We start from the raw sequence: 24,277 nt of genomic DNA, 5'->3' as shown, positions 1-24,277 counted from the left end.
TCCATCAAAGAGCTTACACCACACCCCAAAACCACCAGCTGCCCACCTCCTGAAAGTCAGCATTCCTCCACCATTTTTTCTTCCTTCTTTCCTTCCACTTTTTAATCAACTGCCACTTTTTACCATGTAGCCCAAAATCTCACAAATAGCTTCTACTCATTAGCATTTGATCTGATTGGTCATCAAGGCTTGCTAGTTCTTCCTCTGACTCAGGCCTTGCATTCCCAACATTATTTTCCTTTTCTTTGGAACTTTCTTCCTTTTCTCTCTTTTGTTGGAAATTATTGATTTGTTGAATGTGACTGTTATTCCTGGCAATGCCATTATTTGCATGTTTCTTCCTTTAAACAGTGATATTTTAATGCTGGTTTGAGATAGTATTTTTTTCCAAAACATGGATTACAATCAATATTTAAATAGAAATAATTAAATAGAAAAATATCATAGGAGGTTGTGGTATAGTTCAGTGGTAGAACACTTGCCTATCATGTGCAAGGCCCTGAGTTCCATCACTAGAATTTCACCTTACTTCCCCACCAAAAACAAAACAAAACAAAAAGGAAATGAACATATCACAGTATCACAGTGAATGGTGTACATAAAAATCAATGTTTTTCGATACTCATGTTTGTAAATATACACATTATACACACACACATTTATATACAACTCACATGCAATGGAATAATATATACAATTTTATTTGTTTTTGTGGTGTTAGGGATTTAACCCAGGGCCTTGCACATTCTAGGCAATCTCTATACCACTGAACAATTTTCCTAGCCTCACTGAACATTTTTACATAAATATACATTTTATAAAAGTAAAATCTCTCATGCACAAACATTTGAACACACATATATAACACTCTACCCCCCTTTATTTGAGACAGGGTCTCACTATGTTGCCTAGGCTAGTTTCCACTTCTGGGTTTAAATAATCCTCCTGTCTCAACCTGTAGCTGGAACTACAGACATTACACCACCATGTGCAGCTTTAACCCTTATTTCTTTCTTTGGGTTCTGGTAAGAATAGTGGGACCACAGGAAGTGATTCACTGTTTGTGAGCTATACTGTATCTATGTACACCCCTGGAGTGAGAATAACTCATTAAGGTAAATTCTTTTTTTCTTTTAACATTTTATTTATTTATAGGTGGACACAATACCTTTACTTTATTTTTATGTGATGCTGAGAATAGACGAATCCAGTGCCTCACGCATGCTAGGCAAGTACTCTACCTCTGAGCTACAACCCCAACCCAGCCCCAGGTATTCTTACCTATTGGTATATTTACTAGAAATCTATTTTTTCATGACTGAATTATCCAAGTGGCTTTTTTTTTTTTTTTTTTTTTTNGCACCCCTGGGGTCAATCCCCAATTAAAAAAAAAAAAAAAAAAAAGCCAACTATGCAGGAACAATGGAAACTTTTTTTTTTTTCTTAATAGTAGGGATTAAACTCTGGGGCACCTTAACCACAGAGCCACATTCTAGCTCTTTCTTTCTTTTTTATTTAGAAATCTGGTCTAGCTAGGTACAGTGGCCCATGCCCATAATCCCAGCAGATGGGGAGGCTGAGGCAGGAGGATGGAGAGTCATTAAAAAACGAGGTATTTAAACAACTCAGTGAGACCCTGTCTCTAAATAAAATACAAAATAGGGCTGGGATGTGGTTAGGATCTCCATAAGTTGCTTGCAGCCTCTATAAATTACTCAGGATCCCCCTTCCTCAGCTTCCCAGTACTGGGATTACAAGCGTGTGCACCACTGTGCCTGGCATAAGTGATATTTTATTTATTGTGTGTGTGTGTATATATATCAATCATACACTCACACTTGAAATGAACTCCTGATTCAGAAATATTTTGAATGGTGGCCTTCTCAGTGACTTGAGGGCAATGGGTTCCCCCAAAGCAATAATGCATAAGCCCCCAGAATTTTGACTCAACCTTTTGGTGCTGGGGATCAAACTTGGAGGGATCTTCTGCATGTGAGCAAGTACTCTACCACTGACTTACATCCTCAGCCCCAATTTTACTCTGCTTCAAGAGAAAATTCTAAATTGACTGAGATTAAGAAAATGACAGACCTCAGTTGTGTCTAAGGTTGATTCCTAGATCTTTCCCCATATCACCTGGTACCTTTTACTTTGTTTAGTCAAAATGAAAAGCCTGGAATATTTTATTTTGTTTATCAAATTAAGCACATATTTATGAAAAACAAACTCAATTTTTTTTTAGAAACAGTTCATAATGACCTTTTGTTCATGGAAAAGAACAATAAATACACTCACTTATTACACATACATGTCTGCATGCATCAACATGAAAAGACATCCAAGGTATTTGAAATGAAAAATAAATTGTTCAAAATAGTAAGTACAGTGAGCATACTACAGTTTTCTGAACTTTATATTCAGGTACTTTTATTTTTATTTTTGCAAGTATGTATTTGTTTTGTAAATAAAAGCAATTAACAATAATGTCCAAAACATTTATTTATGAAACCAGTTGAGGTTGACTTATGTAATTTCAACAAATAAAGCATTTAATGATAAATTGTGGCATATAGTGCATTTCTGTCTAGGAAAAAAAAAAGCTTATTTACACAATTTAAGGATCAAAGTTTTTTAATTAAATGCAGATTTTAGAAATACATTCATTATATAGTACTACCATAATAAAAATGGATTTTCCCAGAATCACTTAAGTAAGTATCCAGTGAAATTAAGAGGTGAACTTTAATTTTTTCAATCATATTCAGAAAATCTAATGTGTTTACTTGCTTGTTGAGTCTTTGCCAGTCTGATCTTTTCAGCTTTGGTGATTAACTATGGAGAAAGAAATCAGAAATCAGAATGTATTTGATATTTCACAACTCTTAAGTTTAAAAAAAATTTTTTTTTTTTTCAAACAAAAGAGGAGTGGGAGAAAAATTAGATAATTATGCTTAGGTCAAATCAATCAAAGAGAAAATTGCTAAGATTATGGTTCATTAAGTATAATAGATATTAAATCTTTGAACTACTACCTTCCCCCACTAAAGCTATACATTGCTTAAAATCTTTTAATTAAGAACACCTACTCCATATTGGTAATTTTTTTTCAGGGGCCAGGACCAAACTCAGGGCCTTGTGCATGCTAGGCAAGCCCTCTACCACTGAGCTAAATACCCAACCCACACATTAGTAATTCTTAGGAATCTTCAGGACCTATATTTGTTGTTTCATATCCCCTTGGACTTGGATAATTACTAAGACATTACCTAATGATATTCTTAATTTAACTCAACTGTTGTACTCTTGGTACAAGGTACTGAGATTGAACTCAAGGGTACTCCAACACTGAGCTACATCCCCAGCCATATTTTGTATTGTATTTTATTTGGAGACAGGGTCTCACTGAGTTGCTTAGTGCCTTGCCTTTTTAAACTCCTGCCTCAGCCTCTGGAGCTGCTAGGATTATAGGCATGTGCCACGCACTCGGTATCTAAATGCTCTATTAATAAGTTATGTTACATTCTTGGATAATTTTTTTTTTTTTACTTGTAGATGGACACAATACAACATCTTTATTTTTATGTAGTACTTTGAACCCAGGGCCTCACATGTGCAAGGCAAGGGCTCTACAACCGAGCTACAACCCCAGCCCATATTCTTGGATATTTTTTAAAGACAACAAAGGAGGCCAGGGGTGTAGCTTGCATCATAGTGCTTGACTAACATGTGTGAAGCCCTGGGTTTGATGCCCAGCACAAAAAAAAGAAGAAAAGAAGGAAAAAAAGAAGGCAAGTAAAATGCAGGCTTATTTACCATCCAGTTTAAGACATCCAACAATAATTGAAAATAAAATTCCCGCAGTAAAAAATGAACAAAAGATTGGACCTGAAGACCATTAGAGCTTGCCTTTTGCCCACTGACCAAATAACTAGAACTATTGGCATTATCTATACAGTATTTTTTTTTATTATTGTTACCTAAAAATGTCTCTTTTGGATAATGACAAACCAAAACCAGGCTTTTGTGTTTTAAAAAAAGCCTGTTTTTTCAACATACATTTTAAAGGTTATAATTTAAAAGTCAATTTTTTTTTTTTTTAAAGAGAGAGAGAGAGAGAGAATTTTTAAATATTTATTTATTTTTTAGTTTTCGGCGGACACAACATCTTTGTTTGTATGTGGTGCTGAGGATTGAACCCGGGGCTGCACGCATGCCAGGCAAGCATTCTACCACTGAGCTACAACCTCAGCCCAGGAACTTCATTTTTAATTTGTAATAACATTACAACTTGAAACGTTATTGTTTTTCAAAAAAAACAACAATAACAACAACAACAAAAAAACCCCAGCAAGCATCTGTTAATAAAGGTCTTAAAGAGTAACAACTTAAAAAAAAAAAAAAAAAAAAAAAGAGGGCAAGTGAAATTATGTGCAAAGCAAAAGAAAACTGATTAAAATGTTTGTATAAATTTAAAACACCTTATTTTGGAGTAAATGAAAAATCATTTTCTTTAAAAATTTGATCCTAAAGGATATTCACAGAAATAGTTTGTTTTAAAAAATATTTTTAGCTGTAGATGGACATGATACCTTTATTTTATTTATTTTTATGTGTTGCTGAGGATTGAACCCAGTGCTTCACATATGCTAAGCAAAAGCTCTACAGCCCAGCCACAACCTTAGACCCCCATTGAAATAGTTTAAAGTTTGATGTCATTTACCACTCACAAAGTCACTATTTGATTAAGATTCTTTCTAATTGAGGTAAGTTAAAATCACAGATGTTTAGAACATTATAATATCTATGATCCTGTTCACTAATTTTATGAATTCTGCTTTGACCTGCTGAATTTCAGACATTAGTAATTTGCAAAGAAAGACTATGTTGATAAAACAAAAAATTCAGCCAGGTGCAGTGGCTTATGACTGTAATCTCAGCAACTCAGGAGACTGAGGCAGGAAAATCACAAATTTGAAGCCAGCCCGGGCAATTTAGTGAAATCCTCAGCAACTCAGTGATACCTTGTCTCAAAATAAAATGATCTGGGGAAGTAGCTCAGTGGTTGAGTGCTTCTGGGTTCAATCTTCAGCACCCCCAACCCTTCACAGAATTCAAATGGTTTTGAAACTGAAGGGAAACAAAAGCAGTTTCATTTTGTCTCCAGAAACATAAGTACTTTTACCAATGTGCTCAAAGTAACATGGAAGTATTGAGGATGTAGCTCAAAAGTAAAGTGCTTCCTTAGCATGCATGAAGCCCTGGGTTTGATCAAAGCATTGGAGGTGGTCAAAAAGTGACAGTATATGTTACAAAGATCTGGGTTAGATAGAGCCAGAAGTGGTGGTGTGCAACTGTAATTCTAGCTACTAGGGAGGATGAGGAAGGGATTGCCAGTTTGAGGCCAGGCTCAGCAACTCAGCAAGACCCCATTTCAAAAATAAATAAATAAATAAATAAAAGGGGGGAAAAAAAGGCTGGGAATGTATTTCAGTGGTAGAGTGCTTGCAATAGTTTGAGAGAGTGCTCTGGGTTTAATCCTCAGAATAGCAGAACAAAAGATTTGAGATAGAAAAAAATAAGTGATACCCTGGTGGGGAGAACTTAATGATCTTCTGTGAGAACTCATTAATTTACTAGTATCTGATTTTTATATATAAAACTACATGTAGAAAATAACATAAATTCATTTTTCCCCATTTAATTCTGTATAAACTGAACAGGGCACAGGAGATTGTTTCCAGTATTGGTTCTATACCACAACACAAAAACTAATAACCAGAATTTTTTATTAGTTTTTTTTTCTCCAATCACTTAAGGATGGACTAAATACTATATGGGAAAACCGGGCTGTCTTGTTAGTAAGTTATTTATGTCATTACTTTTGGCGGAATCACTGACATTCACCTAATTTTTTCTAAGCACTTAATTCTCATTACTCCTGCTTGGAAAGATACACTGCTAAATGCTTCTGACTTGCTGGCCCACTTTCCTAAGGTCTCTGATTAAGGTTATGTTTGTGGACAGAACTGCCCACAGAACACCATTTGTTGTAAAGTTACTTGACTTTACACAGCACTGATTATTATCCACCTATACTATACATTTGTAAGCCTCACGAAAGCAGGGGAGTTTGCTACTCATGCTTGTACCACCAGTTACAAGAATGCAACACTGCCTTAAATTTCCAAAGGGAAAAAAACCTTTCTAAATTTCTAAAACAAAAAAAGAAATAATTATTATTTCCTAGTTTTCAAAATATCTACAATTTAAATAACTTTTGTACTAATTAGAAGGATTAGTATTAGTTAACAAACTGAACCAGATTTCAGGTGTGAGCTCTAGAATAATAATTTTAACATTTAAACAATCACAAATGGGCTCGCTGAAATTAACACCTGAAAGAGTCTTTAGGAAGGGAGGAAGGGGAAGTCCTCCCCATCTCAATAAGGTGGGCCAACATTCAAGTAAACAAAGGAAGACCAGTAGGCAACCTACCCATAAATCATCATAAATTCCAAGAAATGTCAGGCAATGGAAAGGCTGGTGAAAAACACTCAATTTTTAAGTATAAATAAATAATATGTATAAATATAACCCCAAATTAGCAAGCTGAGAATATGTGAAGTATAATTTTCAAAGTGTTCATCAAATTAAGAGGATGTACCTCTTTTTAGGTTTTCCTAAAATTTTTATTATTATTTGTTTTCAAAGTATAAGCTTCAAAGATTGATGGAACAAAATATTTTATATACTATCAATATCTTTCTAATTATCACCAAAACAATTATTAAAAAAAAAAAAAAAAAGCTTACATGAAATATTTAAGCTGGCTAGTACACTTGCTGACTATACTAGAGGAAAAGAAATAAAAATGACATCTCAATCTTATCTGTGAATCAAGTGTCTTTATAAGTTACACTCTAAATAAATTGTGGTTTCTACCATCAAGACAATCTTTCTGTAATCATTTACCACCAGAATACAAACACAGCAGCCCAAATCAAGATTGTGTAAATTTAACAAAAAACAAAACAAAAAAAGCTCTGAAGTTATGTACCCTTGTAGGAACCAATTCCAATTCCAATTTCCTATGTTTCAAAAAAAGAGAAATGAGGGCTGAGGATGTGGCTCAAGCGGTAGCGCGCTCGCCTGGTATGCGTGCGGCCGGGGTTCGATCCTCAGCACCACATACAAACAAAGATGTTGTGTCCGCCGAAAGCTAAAATAAATAAATAAATATTTAAAAAAAAAAAAAAAAGAGAAATGAGCATTTCCCTACTGCTCTAAAAAACACAACACTGGGGAAAACCTTTGTTATTCAATAGCAAAGCAAAACTTATTTTATAGTCATCTATTAGTGACTTAAAGAAGATATTCAACCTCCAAAAAAAGTTTAGCACATAAGACATAAAAATGAACTGATTACCTTCTCAGTGCCTCTTTTCTTTTCCCGAGGCTGGTTAAGTTTGGCCTGTCTATCTACCAAAATCTTCTGCCAATACCTCTGTTCGTGATCACCTTAAAAACAAAACAATAATTGAGCACTGAATATAAGGTCATATAAAAAAACAAAATCCAAATCAACAGAACTAAACTAGTTGGAAAAAAAAATACTAGTTCTATTAGAAAAATATAAAAGAATTACCCATAATAATTATTGTTAAAAATTATTAAGTTTTACCAGAAAGGACCTCGAGTTTCCAGCAGTGCTTTTTTTTAATTTCAGTATATGCATTCATAACTGCTTGAGCATCCTCAGGAGTTTTAAATCTGACATGGCATTCTGTATCTCCTTCTAACAAATCAACATAAACAACTTCTGAGATTGCGGCCAAAGTATCCTGCATTGGAATTTAAAATCAATAATTTAAGATGTTTCAAAATAAATCTGAAAAGTATTCAAAGGGTTATCAAATATTTTATATGAAAATACCATTACAGAGACTAAGTATCCCATGTCCAACATTTCTTCTAAAACAAAGCTGTTATTAAAAATACATTACTTTTCTTATCATTTTATATTCAGTGATATATATATATATATTTGTGGAATGGAATGTACAAAGGTGCCCACCCCCAACCTCCACCAAACAGTCTGGGAGCAATTATTATAAGAAATGAGAAATAAAATTAAAAGGAAAGAAAAACAGTATTTGGTGGAAGTTTATTTTCACTCACCTGTACATCATCATTCATGACTTAAAATACATGTAACAATTGTTCAACTTTTTATAACATTCATGAAAAAAGTTTTATTGAACCTACAAATTCTTGGGAGTTCTTGAGTAGTTGTACTGGAACACAGCTCACAAGCTCTCAGTTTTTGAAAAAAATATCTAAATAACCTCTTCTAAACAGGTTGTGGTCAACAGCAAGGGAAAAGTTTTACCTATAATGCCTGCTGTGAGGGCAAATTAACAAGATTCCTGCATTCTTAAACAAGTTTTTTTCACAGTAGGTAGTAGGGAGTACCTAAATGCATTTATGCAGGAATGTTACACTAATTCTTAATTCATCAACTTCCTTACCTAAAGCTGAAGAAATAAATGGAGATTTGCAACTGGAAAACATTTATATTGCTTCCATTTACTTTTTAAAATTTTTTTTTAGTTGTGGAGGAACAGAATGCCTTTATTTTATTTATCTATTTTTATGTGGCGCTGAGGATCAACCCAGTGCCTCATGCATGCTAGGCAAGGAATCTATCACTGAGTTACCGCCCCAGCCCACAAATAACTTAATACTAGTTTTAAATGGTGAATTTTTAGATACTTAAATTATGGAAAGAATTGAGTTTATTTGGAAATTATTTCATTGTAGAACAAAAAATAATTTATTATCATACACTAAAGAATAGGGAGTAAAACCCCCTGAATCTCTAGAAGCTGAGGACTGTAAATATTTGCTGAATCAATTAAAACAAAAAAGAGATAATGTAGACAAATATACATGCCAATTCTTTCCATTTCTTTATCTAGTGACTGGAACTAAATTTAGACATAAAGCAAGAAAAACAATTCAGTTGCTATAATTTGAATGCATTCACTTTTATACTTGATTTTCTAGACTGGTTAAATTAGTACAATTCAAAAGATATTTACTAAATATCCATTATAATGTCAGGTTAACCTCCTGATTTAGAACCCTTAGAATTTAAAACCCTTATAATGACAAATTAGCCTGGTAATCACAGGGGCAAGTCATAGTGCAGTAACTACCATCTTACCAGTTTTTCCTTCAGCAAAATGTAAGTAACTCCTACCTTTATTAATGAGGTTGTCTTATGATTTTGATTGCAAATAAAGAATATGCAATTGTTTTAATTACCATTTTGATAATAAAAGCTTCTTAATTAAAAAAATTATTTTTGGTGCTGAGGATTGAATGCAAACACTTGTACATGCTAAGCATTCACTTATATTCCCATGTTTGTTTTTTTTTGCCTATCCTTCTAAATTCTATATTGCTACTACTGCTTAAATATAAGGTGGTAATATAGCCTTTTGGATTGGCCAAATCCCTCAGCAACATTGGAAAGAGAAACTAAATTGATATCAGTGTGGGCTACAGAATTTTAAAGATACAGTTTTAGATAAGGAGTGCTTTTATACCCTTACTGGTTTTCAAGTTAAAAAAAACCTGACTGGCATGGGTATATGAAAAACCCAAAGAAAACACCTCATGGTACTGAATATCATTATGACAGAACTTCAAAAATATTTGGTGCATCACAGAATATTGTTTACAGTTTAAAATAAAGCTTCTCAGTGAAATGAGTGACAGGGTAAGAGTAAATAAGATACTCCTATATGGAGGAATAGGCATTCATTAATAAGAAGTTTTGCTATCTTTGCTGGTATAAAAAGCTGCAGAACAATGATAAATTGTATGGAGGAAAAACAGATTATATACCAGTATGCATAGCAATTGATAGTGTAAATTATATACAATGATGGGATTGATTTGCCCAAGTCCATTTTGTAGCTCTTCAAAAACAGGTTATACTTTTCTGTAATTGTAAGTAATTAACACAGATTGAAAATATCTTTAATTTCTTCAAAAATTAAGTTTCATATTTCCAAGAATGATTTATCAAGAGAAAAATAAATTAAATCCATGGAAAGTGAAAAAAATATTTTAAATATTATTTAAGTATTTTAAAATATTATTCCATATCTATTTTGGCTTTATTTTTAGAGGCAACAAAACAATTTAGGTATCTATTGAAAGCTAAGAGTGCTAATAATACAAATTCAGAAAATCTTTGTCTTGCTTCAGAACCAGACAATCAGATGACTATAATTTTTAGAAAAATTTAGACAAACTCTAATGTTAGTTAATTCTTCAAAAACAAACAATATAGTATCAAGTACTGAAATATTTGTCTAAATCACGTTTTCACAGAAAACAAAACAGGAAAAAACTTAGGGAAGCACTTTAATACATTTCCTTTCAACTATAGAGCACTCAGCCATTATCGACACAAATAAAATTAAACACAAATTGTAATTTTCCTGTAAAAGAAGGATGTTCAAACTGTGATCACTGCAAATCTGAGTCAGTCAAGAATTTTGGTCTTGACTGTTATACTTTAAGTTATACTTAAAGTTATACTTATACTTTAAGTTATACTTAACTTGAAGCAAAACCTAAAGATCAGATAGCATAGAACAAAATTCTTCATGTTTGTTAATATAGAAGACAAAACAAATCAAATTACCTTAACAAACATGTTCACACAGGGAAGTTAAAAAAAAAAAAGAGAAAGGAACCAATAATAGTTTAAGGGCTTAAAAGTTATTACCCGAACTTGTTTCCTGCCAGGTAGAGGTTCTGTGCTAATGATCTTCACAATCACTCCACTCACAAACTGTGGTCCTGGAGCATTAACCTTCTCCTGAGGGTGATTCTCTTGACTGTGAGCTGTTGATTTGAAAAGGAAAACATTCTCACACTTAATAATTTAACACTTACGACCACTCTTAGAACAAGATTTCTTTGGCTGATAAATAATCAATTTACAATTCACTTAATTTTAAAAGGAGTAATGAATTAATTGTGGAGACTATATTGTGTCATACTGCTTATTTCAGATATCCAGGAAATAAAATATAGAATGCTACATAGTTACTATCAATGCAAATTGTTAATGTTAGAAGAGCATTTGTAAAAACCTTAAACATGTTTTCCCATGAATGAACAAAAGAATTATAATAAATAAATAATCACAGGTATTACATTAGAATATTTTAAATATATTTAAATGTGAAAATTTATCTATCTTAGCTACATTCCCAGCTCCTCAAATATTTGTTAAAATAAACCGCCAAAATCAAATATAACTCATATACTTTTCTGGTACCATAGTGATTTTTACCTTTTTCATTTCTCATTTCAGAGTTATTAGGAACTCCTCTGTCTGTCTCCATTCCTGATTCTGATTTTATTTGGGATATAGTTTTTTTTAAAGAAGCCATGCTGGCTTTTTGTAATGCCAAATACTCTTTTTTTAAATCCATCCATTCGCTCCTTTAAGGCAAAAAAGTGAAGTAGGAAAAGGGACAACAGTTGACTTTTTTACTTAAACATATAAATTAACGTAAACAAGTACATTCACAATGATTCCTGCATACACTCCTCCCAGGTTTTCTCTTTGTCTACAAGCCTTAGCGGCAAATTATTTCTTAGTTCCTAAATCTATCTAGCAAATCAAAGTGAGTTCTTGCCCCAGCATTCAGAAGAGATGTTTTAAGTTTCCAAATTAGATTACTGTTTTTAACATTTTATGAATGTCAAATTTTAGAGTTAATTCATTAATTAGTAACATTTACTAGATCAGTTATTTTGGGGGAAAAGTGAGAGATTAAAATTTAAAGGTTGTTAAACTTCTTCCAATTTGGGAGATAACATTCTTCTAGTACTTACTTGAACCAAGAGGAATTTCTGAGAAGAAAAAAACACCCCATGGAAGCAATTTATTTACATACATTTTAACATGGAGATGTTTCTTCAAACTGTGAGAGCTCCTCCAGATAAAAACACAATGCATCTCCTGGCTCTGTGGGAGTACTCAATTGTTACCCTAATCTGTGCCATCAAACAAGCAGATAGGAGATTTTTTTTTTTTCCCAAGAGGAGGATATCTTGTGGTAATGGTTTTAACTGTTAACATTGACATCTGTATACTTCAAAAAAAAAAAAAAAAAAGTATCCAGACCCTCCCAGGATCATACTTTCCCTGAGAGCTGACACATTAAAATAACAAAAGGCTCTTGTAATGATTCTCTGAGATAAAAAAGCAAAAGGAATTCAGGAGGTAAGAACAGTATAAATAGAAGTGCCAAAGTCCTTCTCTTTACTACTCCAGAAGATGAGGACAGAACTCCTTGGAAACTGGTGCGGAACGTAAGGTAAAAAAAACAAAAAAAAAAAACAAAAAAAAACTTCCTCTAAATTGTTTTTTTTCTTCAGCTTTTAATTTTTTGGTACTAAGAGAAGTTCTTGTATGAGTGGACTCCCTTCAACTTTAACATGGAGGTGCTTTCTGTGCTTTTTAAAAGAGTAAGTGCTTCCATGTTTCAGTAGAAGTGAATTCAACTTACTGCACCAGAATGGGACTTTTTATTTTTAGCCCTAAGATTTTGCAGGGGTCCTCTTTGCTTTAACATGGGGGTACCTGCTGTGTGAAACAAAGTAAGTGCTTCCATGTTTCAGTGGAGGTGTCTCCAGAACGGCACGACTACTAATATTTTGCATTTTAGAAGACTATTATTAATTTTTACCTTTGCTACAGGTTAATAGTGTTAAGTCTGGGCTCCCCACCACTTAAACGTGGATGTACTTGCTTTGAAACTGGGAAAGTAAGTGCTTCCATGTTTTGGTGATGGTAAGTCTTCCTTTTACAATTCAGTAACTTAAAATGGAGTACTCAAACTGTCATTTGAAGTATATTTACATCTGTTCAGGGGTCACCTTTACTTTAACATGGAGGCACTTGCTGTGACATGATAAAATAAGTGCTTCCATGTTTGAGTGTGGTGGTTCCTACATAATCTGCACATACAGAAACCAGCTTGAATTAGGTATGGGACTACAGGCCATCACTGTTGCTAACATGCAACTCTGTTGAATATAAACTGGAATTGCACTTTAGCAATGGTGATGGAGTGTTGGTCTGTTCACACTAGGAAATTACTTACTTGGACAGTACTCTCAGTGGTATAACTTCTTCACCCATTTTATGTCTCTCTTTATGTTTTTTCTTATGCTTTCTCTTTGTTTTTAGAGAACCATCTTTTATGTCTCCACCATCCTTTTCCTCTTCTGTAGAGAATTCAAAGTCTAGAGAAATGTAAACAGATTTGTAACTGTAATGTATTTGAAACAGGTTTCCATTGAATCTAAACGCAAACAGAATTCAGCATATCTGATTGTAAACTTAATACCTCTGTTTTCTTTTGAAACTTCAGAAGCTTCTTTTATAATGTCTTTTTGAGCCATTTTCTTCAGTTTAGATTTGGGAGCTAAGCACTCTGCATCTCCAGAACTGCTTCTCTTCCTCTTCCCTGTTTTGCCTTCAGGTAAGCTGGATACTTCTCTTTCCCTTTTCTTTTTTTTCTTTGTGGGCTGCTTTTGAGGTTCAGGTGTTTCTGTTTCAGAGCCCTCGGATGCTGTCCTTGACCTTTTTATTTTAGAGATACTCTCATTGTTTGTGTCCATATTTAACTCTTTTGCTTGCACATTGTCTTCCTTCTTAATTCGGCCCTTCTTCTTCTTTTTCTTTTTCTTTTCTTCTGTAAATAAAAGTAAAGTATAAAAAGTAATGTGACATGTAGCATTATACTTTTGATGAACTTTAAATTACTCACCAGCTACTCTTAAACCTGGAATAGGCTTATTTTTCACTGTCTTGGGAAATATGCCCGGTTTTCTTGGTGCTTCTTCTGGGGGGTTGTTAAGAAACTGAAATTTAAAAATTAATAAAATAATTGTAATTGTAATTTATTTTTTGCTTTTTCTGTTTCTCCTTAGGGTTTGGACCTACCTACCTCAATAGCTTTTGCTGCTTGCTCTTTTGTTTCAAATTCCACAAAGGCAAATCCCTTTGGATCTCCAGTAGATTTATAATGTGGTATACTTATGTAAACCACATTGCCACATTTCCCAAATACTCTTTCAATCCAGCTGTGATTAACATTTTTGGGAAGTAACTCCTGTGATAATAAAAAGGCTTTCAAATTCTATACCTTATTCATGTTAAAAAAAAAGTTTTTAAATAAAATTAAAAGTCCTTCTGTGTACTCCCCTTAATAAAAGTCTTACCACATATACAGTGCGCTCATCCTCATCCTTTGGTCGTTCACCCAGAGGTTTTTTTCTTCTGATTCTGGTGCCTTCTAAGTCCAGCTTTAAAAGGAATACATTTAATTTAAAAATTGCTATGGGAATTCATAACAATTCAATAAATTTTAATTTTTTACCTCGACAACAGCGGAACTTTTCAGTGCTCTGGCAATTAACTTCCCATCTGTAGTCAACTTTTTCATTTTGTTAAAAGACACCAGAAGTGATATATCAACATCTAGACAGAAAGTAGAATAAGCATATTTCCCTCTTTATACACACAATGGACATTTGCGAATGGTGGGTCACATGTTATGTGACCTAAATTCCCACAAAGGCTCCCAATTAATAGAAACAGAAACTTACATCCATCTCTAGATTTTTCTATTTGCTCTCGAAGAAATCTATCCTTGTGAAGATTTGCATCCCCAAACCAGAAGTCCACTTGCTTAGCAATATCTGCAAGCACCTGTTTCACCCGAGACCGTTTCTTTTTCTCTACATCTTTTTTTTTCTCGGCGCTTTCTTCCATTATCTTTTGATTTCCACTGTCTGTTTCCATACCTGAGTAAAAGTAAAATGTATATTATATAGTCTTTGCCTGGTACTGAGCATTGAACCCAGGGCCTTGCACATACCTCCTGTATTCCTTTTAAACAGCAGAAACATCAACACAGACTTCTACGGCTGGGGTTGTGTTCAGCGGTAGCCCATGTGTGAAGCATTGGGTTTTTAATTAGTAAGATGTGTCCGCCGAAAACTGTCAGTGGATGCAAGTGCAAGATTCACAAGTAACTCCAAATATAAATTTGATTCTTGACTTTTACCAATTACTGCTTTCTAGAAGTAGAATTCAATAGCCAAGCTGTGGAATTGGCCTTCCCCAGTGTTTTATTTCTTGGGAGGCAATTCCCTCATGCTTCTGTTCCTTTGCTTTCCTCACTTGTTGTTCTGAGGATTGAACCCAAATGTTCTTTATCACTGAGCCACATCCCCCAGCCCTTTTTATTTAGACACAGGTTCTGGCTAACTTGCTTGGAGCCTCTAACTGTTGAGGCTGGCTTTGAACTTACAATCTTCCTGATTTTAGCTATTCTAAAACTTACCCAGTAAGCTTTGAGCTAAGGGTCTATTGAACTTGTTGTTTTCTCTGAAACATATCTCCTGAAATAAGATAGCGAGCTCTCTTACCTCTCTGTCTTTATTCAAAAGTCACCTCTGTGAGGTCTCCTCTGGCAATCATATTTAAAAATGCAAATTTCTGGACAGATATTTGATATTTCCTCTGCCTTATTTTTCTCTAGTTCTTATCACCTTCTAACATTACTATGTGATTTTTTTTTTCTTTTTCTTTTTTGTATCAGGAATTGAACCCAGGGGAGCTTAATCACTGAGCTGCATTCCCCAGCCCCCTTCTTTTGTATTTTATTTAGAGACAGGGTCTTGCTAATTTGCTTAGGGCCTCACTACATTGCTGAAGCTAGTCTTGAACTTGAGATACAGCTGCTTTAGCCTCCTGAGCCACTGGGCTTACAGGTGTAAGCCACTCTGCCTGGCTTAATTTTTCTTTATTCTTTATCCTACCTTTTTTCTTGTATTACTAGGGATTGCACCCTGGGGGCACTCTATCACCAAGCTATATCCCAAGCTCTTCTTTATTTAAAGACAGAGTCTTGCTAAATTGCCCAGGCTGCCCTGAACTTGCTGTTCTACTGCCCCAGTGTCTTCTACTGAGTCACTGGGATTACAGGCCCTGCTTTTTTTTTTTTTTAATTTTTTATTGTTGGTTGTTCAAAACATTACAAATTTCTTGACATATCATATTCCACACTTTGATTCAAGTGGGTTATGAACTCCCACCTTCACCCCATACACAGATTGCAGAATCACATCAGTTACACATCCATTGATTTACATATTGCCATACTAGTGTCTGTTGTGCTCCGCTGCCTTTCCCATCCTCCACCCTCCCCCCTCCCCACCTCTCCCCTCCCCTCCCCTCCTCTCTCTCTACCCCCTCCACTGTATAACCCTGAGGGTCTCCTTCCATTACCATGCAATTTCCCTTCTCTCTCCCTTTCCCTCCCACCTCTCATCCCTGTTAAATGTTAATCTTCTTCTCCTGCTCTTCGTCCCTACTCTGATCTTAGTTACTCTCCTTATATCAAAGAAGACATTTGGCATTTGTTTTTTAGGGATTGGCTAGCTTCACTTAGCATAATCTGCTCTAATGCCATCCATTTCCCTGCAAATTCTATGATTTTGTCATTTTTTAATGCAGAGTAATACTCCATTGTGTATAAATGCCACATTTTTTTTATCCATTCGTCTATTGAAGGGCATCTAGGTTGGTTCCACAGTCTTGCTATTGTGAACTGTGCTGCTATGAACATCGATGTAGCAGTGTCCCTGTAGCATGCTCTTTTTAGGTCTTTAGGGAATAGACCAAGAAGGGGAATAGCTGGGTCAAATGGTGGCTCCATTCCCAGCTTTCCAAGAAATCTCCATACTGCTTTCCAAATTGGCTGCACCAATCTGCAGTCCCACCAGCAATGTACAAGTGTACCCTTTTCCCCACAGGCCCTCCTTTTTATTTATTTATTTTTTATCCTTCTAAAATGTAGGATTAATGAAATAAGAGATTTCTCTTTTTTTCCCCCCATTGCTCAGATTTTTGGGGGCTGGTAATGAAACCCAGGGCCTTCACTGTGCTAGGCAAATGTTCTACCACTGAGGTAAATCCCCAGCTGTGACTGTTTTGTTTATGGAGTCATCCCCATCCCTGGCTATTTAGTCACTCAAACATTTGTTGAACAAATTGTATATAAAATCTGTTGAATGAACTGAATCACCAGAGGTACATGCAAAAAAAAAAAAAATATATGAGTGCATTATCAAAAGATTAAAAAATCAAGCCTGGGCTGATGCAGGCCTGCCTGAAAATAACCTCAGTCTCATATTAGAAAATAGAAGGGTGAAAACAAATGGGATTAGTTGTAAATGTCTGTTCTGTTATACCTGGGTTGGAGAACCTATAATATAAGCATGCAGGCCTTGGGCCTAGGTGACCAGAATGCCATAAAAGATTGTTAGGCAACATGGGCAAAATGAGCTAAAGCTTTTTACCTGTGAAGGTGGCCTACATACACCTTAACACTTACCTAGGGAAGTCAGGCATACCTGTTGGGGAGGGGCAAAAAAATACAGAAGTTTTATACAAAGTAGGGTCACACCATTTGTGCTATCATATATATACCTAGGGTAATGATGTCCATCTCATTCCACCATATTTCCTATCTCCATACCCCCAGAAATGAAAAATTGTGGTCCATTTGTGTACAATGAGTCAAAGAACATTCTGTCATTTATATTGGATTAGAATTAAAAAAAAAAAAGAAAAAAGAAATTCTAAGAAAATACTTAAAAAACAAAAACAAAAGTTTTGAGTAACTGCTGTATTCAGGTAAATGCTAGGTCTGAGCCTCTGCATGAGATGAAGCTGTTGTACCTACTCTATCTTTTGCTATGTATCCTTCTTTAAAGCTAAGTAAATATAGTATTAGATTAAAGCCTATTTGTGTCTCCTGAGTCTGAGTGCCTACTAGAATCAGGTACAGTGATGCTGCAGATAGTAACAGAAATGATTAATGTGTTTTAAGTTGATATTCAGTAAGGGGATGCAAAGTTCTTCATGCATTTAACCTCAAATCTCTAACTAAACATACATTCTTACCATTGGCAACAGAAGAAAATTTTGGCATTTTTCAGAGTAGACTTCAGCTGATCAGCCATGTATCAATTTTAAAAAGATAAAAGTAATGAAACATTTAGTTTATGCTAGCTTAAAACATAAAATGCAGCTGTACATACAAATTAATAATTAGAAAAATAAGAAATGTCATTTAGCATTGCATAACCACATGCTCATCTCATACTCTCACTTTAATCCCTCTTGGCAGGCTTTCCTTCCTACCATGCAGGTGAAACTGTAAAGTTATCAGTGAATTCCATTGTTTATTTGATTTCTCAGCAAGATTTGGAGCTAGAAACTCCTGCTTTGAAAATACTTTATTCATGTGGCTTCCAAGAAAGTTTTCTTTTACTAGACCCTCTGACTGTGTTATACCTATACATGCTGCCTATGACTGGACTGAGTCTTGTGCTCCTTTCTTATCTACTCATTCATTCTTCGAGGCTTTAAGCTTTTGGGGTTTATTTCACAAGTTAGATATTCTCTTATCAGCTCCATGTTCCAATCTTACACTATCCACTTATGACTTCCAATTGCTTACCCAGAGAATATCTCAAATTTAATATGAGACAAAAAGAAATCTTGAATTTTACACAAACACTTTCTTGTCCTAGTTTTCCCCATCTCAGAAACACCATATAAAAATAGTTGTGGGCAAAAACATGACAGTGATCCTTAATTCTGCTCTTCCTCATACTCTACAGTCAATTCATCAGCACTTCCATTAGCTCTACCTTTAAAATACATTCTGAACGTGAATTCTTCTCATTTCCTCCTTCATAACCACCTGGTCCAAGCTACTATCATGTCTTGTCTGAACTGCAAGATCCTCTTAACTGGTTTAAAGTTGCTTTTACTCTTCTTTCCTTATAACTAATTTTCCAGATAGAATAGTAATTTAAGAATGCAAATCAGATCAGGCAATTCTTTTTTGGGGGGAGGGTACAGGGGATTGAACTCAGGGGTACTCAACCACTGAGCCATATCCCCAGCCTTATTTTGTATTTTATTTACAGACAGGGTCTCACTGAATTGTTTAGCATCTCACTGGTGCCGAGGCTGGCTTTGAACTCTGGATATTCCTGCCTCAGCCTCCCAAGCAGCTGGGATTACAGGCATGCACGACTGAATCAGGCAATTCTTTGTACAAACTTCTCCAAAGATTTGCTTGTTACATTCAAAATTAAAAAACCCTACTGTTTACAAGGCCCTATGTGATCCCACCGGAGGATCTCTAACTTCTACAATTCCTTTCAGCAGGATCACTCTGATTATAACACCATTTCTAGATGTCTTAAACATGCTATGGCCATTCCTACTTCAAGGGCTTTCCTTTTTCTGCTCTCTACCTTCCCTGACACATCTGTATGGATTACTTCCTTTTTTACTCAGATGTCTGTGAATGTCACTATCTTAGACTTTCTTTCTTTTCTTTTTTTTTTCCAATATTTTTTAGTTGTAGATGGACACAATATCCTTACCTGTTTATTTTTATGTAGTGCTGAGATTCGAACCCAGTGCCTCATGCATGGAAGGCAAAAGAGATCTACCACTGAGCTACAACCCCAGTCCCGAGACTTTCTTTTTTTATCCAATCTAAAAATTCCCTATCAGAGCACAATTCACACTAGTCAAACTATGGAACAGGCAGAGAATGTGGTATATATACACAATGGAGTTTTATTCAGCCATAAAGAAAAATGAAATTATATAATTTGCAGGACAATGGATGGGACTACTGACCATTATGTTAAGTGAAATAAAAGTTGAGCACGGTATGTTTTCTCTTATATGTAGAAGGTGGAGAGGAAAAAGGACAAGAAAAGTACGGGGAAGAGTAGGCATCTCATGAAAATCAAAGGGAGAGCAGTAGAGGAAAGAGACCAAGAAATGGAAGGTAGGGAGGGAGGGGGGACATCCCGGGGACTGATATTGGCCAAATTATAGGTTATATTATGTAATTTTTGCATGTATGAATATGTAACAAATCCCATCATTATATACAAGTATAATGCACCAATAAAAAATGTGGAAGAGGGGCTGGGGTTGTGGTTCAGTGGTAGAGCACTTGCCTAGCATGTGTGAGAACTGAGTTTGATTCTCAGCACCACACATAAATAAATAAAGGTCCATTGACAACTAACAAAATTTAAAAACAAATGTGGAAGAAAAAAATGAACTCCCCTTCAATCTGAAAGCTATCAACCCACCAGTCACTATTTTCTATATATTCTCTTATGTTACCTGGAATTATAATTTTATTGTCTATCTACCCTACTAGAATGTAGACATTATGAGGGTCGGGACTTTACCTTGATCACTACCTAAGTATTTGTTGAATAAATAAATATATTTAAAAGTATCAGGCTGGGATGTAGCTCAGTGGCAAAGTCTGCCTTGCATTTGCAAAGCCTGGGTTCGACTGCCAGTTCCAAAAAAGACAAAGACAAAAACAAAAACAAAACACCAAAATTACCTGTAAAGTGAAGTATTTCAAATTCTTTTGTAAGGTGCTAGGATATAAATATAATACAAAAGGCTATGCTTATCATTGAGGGAAGCTCCACATTACAAAGGGCTAGCTGCCTACTCTCCATTTCCTTTCCTGATGGAAGCCTACCATCTAAGGAATAGTGGATAGAACTACAAAAGCACAGAAAGTCACAATTCTCCCAGAAACCATATTTCTTGTATCATAGCCCAGAGACCCTCCTTCATTCTTCTAAGGATTCAGATGATGAAATATACCTTTCATTTAGGGAAGATATGGATTAAACAGAATGCAAAGTAAGATGATTAAAGAAAAAAATCATACCTAAACAAGGTTGTAAGGATTAGTCAAAATTTCATAAAGAACATCAAACTGCTGCTATAAAAAACATTCAATAACATATAACCACATTATTTACCAATCTATCACATTCAATTTAATCTTTCAAAGAGCTCTCATTTCCAGTGTTTTCCACAACTATTGTCACTAGAATATGGCAACAATTTATAAACGACTGGAAATCATCCATTCTTCATAGAAAACTATGTGCAACTTGCCCAAAACATGGATAGGGTTCTGTGATGCTGATGTCAAAATTTGCCACTTCAGTCTGGCGCAATAGCACATGCCTGTAATCCCAGCAGCTCCAGAGGCTGTGATAGGAGGATGGAGAGTTCAAAGCCAGCCTGAGCGATGGAGAGGCGCTAAGCAACTCAGTAGAGACCCTGTCTCTAAATAAAATACAAAATAGGGTTGGGGATGTGGCCCAGAGATTTCAAGCCCCTGAGTTTAATCCCTGGTACCAAAAACACAACAAAACAAAACAAACAAACTTGCAACTTCAGAAATTCCTTATCACTTCTCAGTAACATAATTTATATTTAAAAAATATAAGTAAACCAGTAGTCTAACTGGCTTTTAAACATGAGCTTTGAACAAAGATTATAAGTTATTGTGTAACAATGTCAGTTACTTTAAATACACTGTTCTAAATACACACAATCCTATCAGGTAGTTTCTTCCACCCTCTTTTAATGGAGGCTGAAAGGTTAAGGAACTTGGCTTTTTAAAGATGGCAATGTTAATGTGTCGTGTTATATTTGAGTCTCACATTGCCTACTTTTTAGTAAAACCTGAAATTTGCCATCATACATGGTATTTTCTGATCTATATAGATTCTTAACCTTAATTCTGTGGAACTTTAGGTGTGTTTCAAGAGTTCTTATGAATCCATGAAATTGCTAAATAATAAATTTTAAAGGAAGGGTAAATCATGATGCTTGTACAAATATAACATGAATACCTGGTAGAGCTTTTACTTAGTTAATGAGGGAAACTTACATGCTACAAAGCAACTCAATGAAGAATTAAAAAAGCAATTAGGAATGTGAAGAAAGAATTACTGAATGGGAGAAAATCTTTGCTAACTACTCTTCTGACTGGGGATTAATATTCAGAATATATAAAGAACTCAAAAAACTAAGCAACCACCCTCTAAAATAAGGGTATTGTGTCCAACTACAACTAAAAAAATAATTATATAAACATAAAAGAAATATAAATGGTCCAGAAATATGCAAAACAAAATGTTCACCAATTTTAACAACTTGGGAAATGCAAATAAAAAACTACCCTGATATTTCATCATACTCCAGTCAGAATGGCAGCCATTAAAAATACAAACAATAGGGCTGGGGCTGGGGCTGGGGCTCAACCGTAGAGCCTTGCCTGACATGTGTGAGGCACTGGGTTCGATTCTCAGCACCACATATAAATAAATGAATAAAATAAAGGTCTATCAACTTAAAAAAAAAAAAAGAATACAAACAATAATAATGCTGGACAGAGGTGGTGAAAAATACTTTAAACTGTTGGTGGAATGTAAATTAGACAACTACTGTGGAAATCAGTATGGTGATTCCTCAGAACTCTAGAAATGGAACCCCATATACCATTCATGGATATTTATCCAAAAGAATTAGAGTCAGCATATTATAGTGATACATGCACACTCATGTTTATAGCAGGACAATTCACAATAGCCAAACTATGGAACCAGCCTAGAGGTGTTCATCAATGGATGAATGAATAAAGAAAATATGGTATATATATACACAATGGGGTTTTATTTAGACATAAATAATTAGGAAATTATGTCATTTGAAGAAAATGGATGGAAGTTGAAAACATTATGTTAAGTGAAACTAGTCAAACTCAGAAGGTCAAGGGTCATACATTCTCTCCTTTGTGGAAGTTAGAGTGGAAAAAGGAAAAGTGTGTCTGTGTGTTCTCATGAATACTGAAGACCAATAGAGTAGAGGACAGGAACCAGAGGGAGGGAGAAGGGGAGGAAATGGAGATATACTGGGACACAATAAAGGTCAAATTAAACTGCTATGTGGTATGCATGTATGAATATGCTAACAATGAATTCTCCAATATGTATAATTATAATACACCAATGGAAAATATGAGAGGAAACAAGAGCCTTTATTGCTTAGGACCCCCTCCCCCTAAAAAAACCCCTCAAAAACCTAACCAAATCAAAAAACCAAACACCCATACAGGTACATTAAAATGAATATTAACATATACAAGCAGAGGCAATTACTAATGGTATCCTTGACTAAACCCAATTTCCATTTTTATGGTTCTCTACAAGTTACACAGTTGTAAAATTACTCAATGACAATGAAAGGCATAGTATTTGGACCAGTGAAGTTGATAGGCTTTTTTCTTTTTGCCAAAAATCAGCCAAAATTTTTTTTTCCTTATGAAATTCTACACAAAAAGTTTTTTTCAAAGACACATTTTCCTGGGACGCTCATCAATAACTTTTTTCCTGGTTTTCAAAACAACGCGTGTGCCAAAAAGGGTCAAGAATCACTGTTCTAGTCAAAGCCGATTCAGTGGTAACAAAAACACTTTAGTGGCCTGTGTCTTTGCCTTGAATGAGTCTTCCAGCCTAAGGTGTTTTCTAAATCCCTATTCAATTTCCAAAGCTGTTTAAATGCCGTCTTACTCTTGTGGCCCACTACGTCTTTCCTCATCTCCTCCTCATTTGTTTTCCCTATGTAATTCTACCAAAGGATTCAGTACACTCTATCATTATTACTTGTTAGCTCTTTTCTTCACCTCTCCGAAGACAGGGACTAGAAATTTCGAAAAGAAGTCACACGCCCCCAAGTCCTCATATTTGCTATCCTTTGGCAGCCAAAAGTCAACTCCAGCGTCCGCAAATAAGTCACTTTCCCTATTGCTCCTCTCGCCACCCGTACTTCCGCAGAGACGCCGCCAAATGTGGGGCGTGCCCCAACCCTCCCAACGCCAGTCACTGCGCGCCCCCATAGCTCGAAAACGGGAACTACGTGGGCCGCCACAGGACTTCTGCGCGTGCGCACAGGGTACAAGGCCAAGCGAACTGATGGGAGGGGGCGGGGTAGGAAGGAGACAGATGATACAATAGACGGCATGAAAAAGGACTGACAGGAATTTAGACTTCACCCAACCTGAGCGCCCTAAACGCCACCTGTCACTTACTCGGATCAATTCCCCAAATACAGGGTCAGAGACTGCGTCCTTCAGCCCTTTCCGTCTCCCGAGCCTTAAAGTCGTGGTTATTTCGCGTCATATGACGAGCGACACCGTTCTCGCGTCCCCCCCGCCGGAGGCCGTGCGTCCGTCGCAGACGT

The 24,277-nt window shown here is 35.4% G+C and overlaps 1 protein-coding gene across 6 annotated transcripts; it reads right to left on the bottom strand.

The window, feature by feature from the left end:
- Positions 1–2,613: 2,613 nt before the first annotated feature.
- Larp7 (La ribonucleoprotein 7, transcriptional regulator) lies at positions 2,614–24,271 on the bottom strand. 6 transcript variants are annotated; one of them, XM_048813753.1, is made up of 14 exons: positions 24,126–24,262; positions 17,470–17,523; positions 14,710–14,907; positions 14,481–14,581; positions 14,323–14,406; positions 14,049–14,213; positions 13,869–13,962; positions 13,446–13,793; positions 13,200–13,341; positions 11,378–11,529; positions 10,805–10,923; positions 7,682–7,841; positions 7,427–7,518; positions 2,614–2,832 (listed from the first exon to the last, which is right to left on the bottom strand). In XM_048813753.1, exons 3-14 carry the CDS (start codon positions 14,903–14,905, stop codon positions 2,752–2,754), a joined length of 1,734 nt encoding a protein of 577 aa, XP_048669710.1. In that variant the 5' UTR covers positions 14,906–14,907; positions 17,470–17,523; positions 24,126–24,262; the 3' UTR covers positions 2,614–2,751. The 6 variants fall into 6 exon arrangements, with proteins under 6 accessions (XP_048669710.1, XP_048669711.1, XP_015340141.1 ...); XM_048813754.1 differs by lacking the exon at positions 24,126–24,262 and adding an exon at positions 18,077–18,129; XM_015484655.2 differs by lacking the exon at positions 17,470–17,523 and having other exon boundaries at positions 24,126–24,271.
- Positions 24,272–24,277: the final 6 nt, after the last annotated feature.

Source organism: Marmota marmota, unplaced genomic scaffold, assembly GCF_001458135.2.
Source record: "Marmota marmota marmota unplaced genomic scaffold, marMar, whole genome shotgun sequence".
Lineage (NCBI taxonomy): Eukaryota > Metazoa > Chordata > Mammalia > Rodentia > Sciuridae > Marmota > Marmota marmota.
Note: the sequence above shows the minus strand (reverse complement) of the source record. Positions and strands in the feature narration are given on the sequence as shown.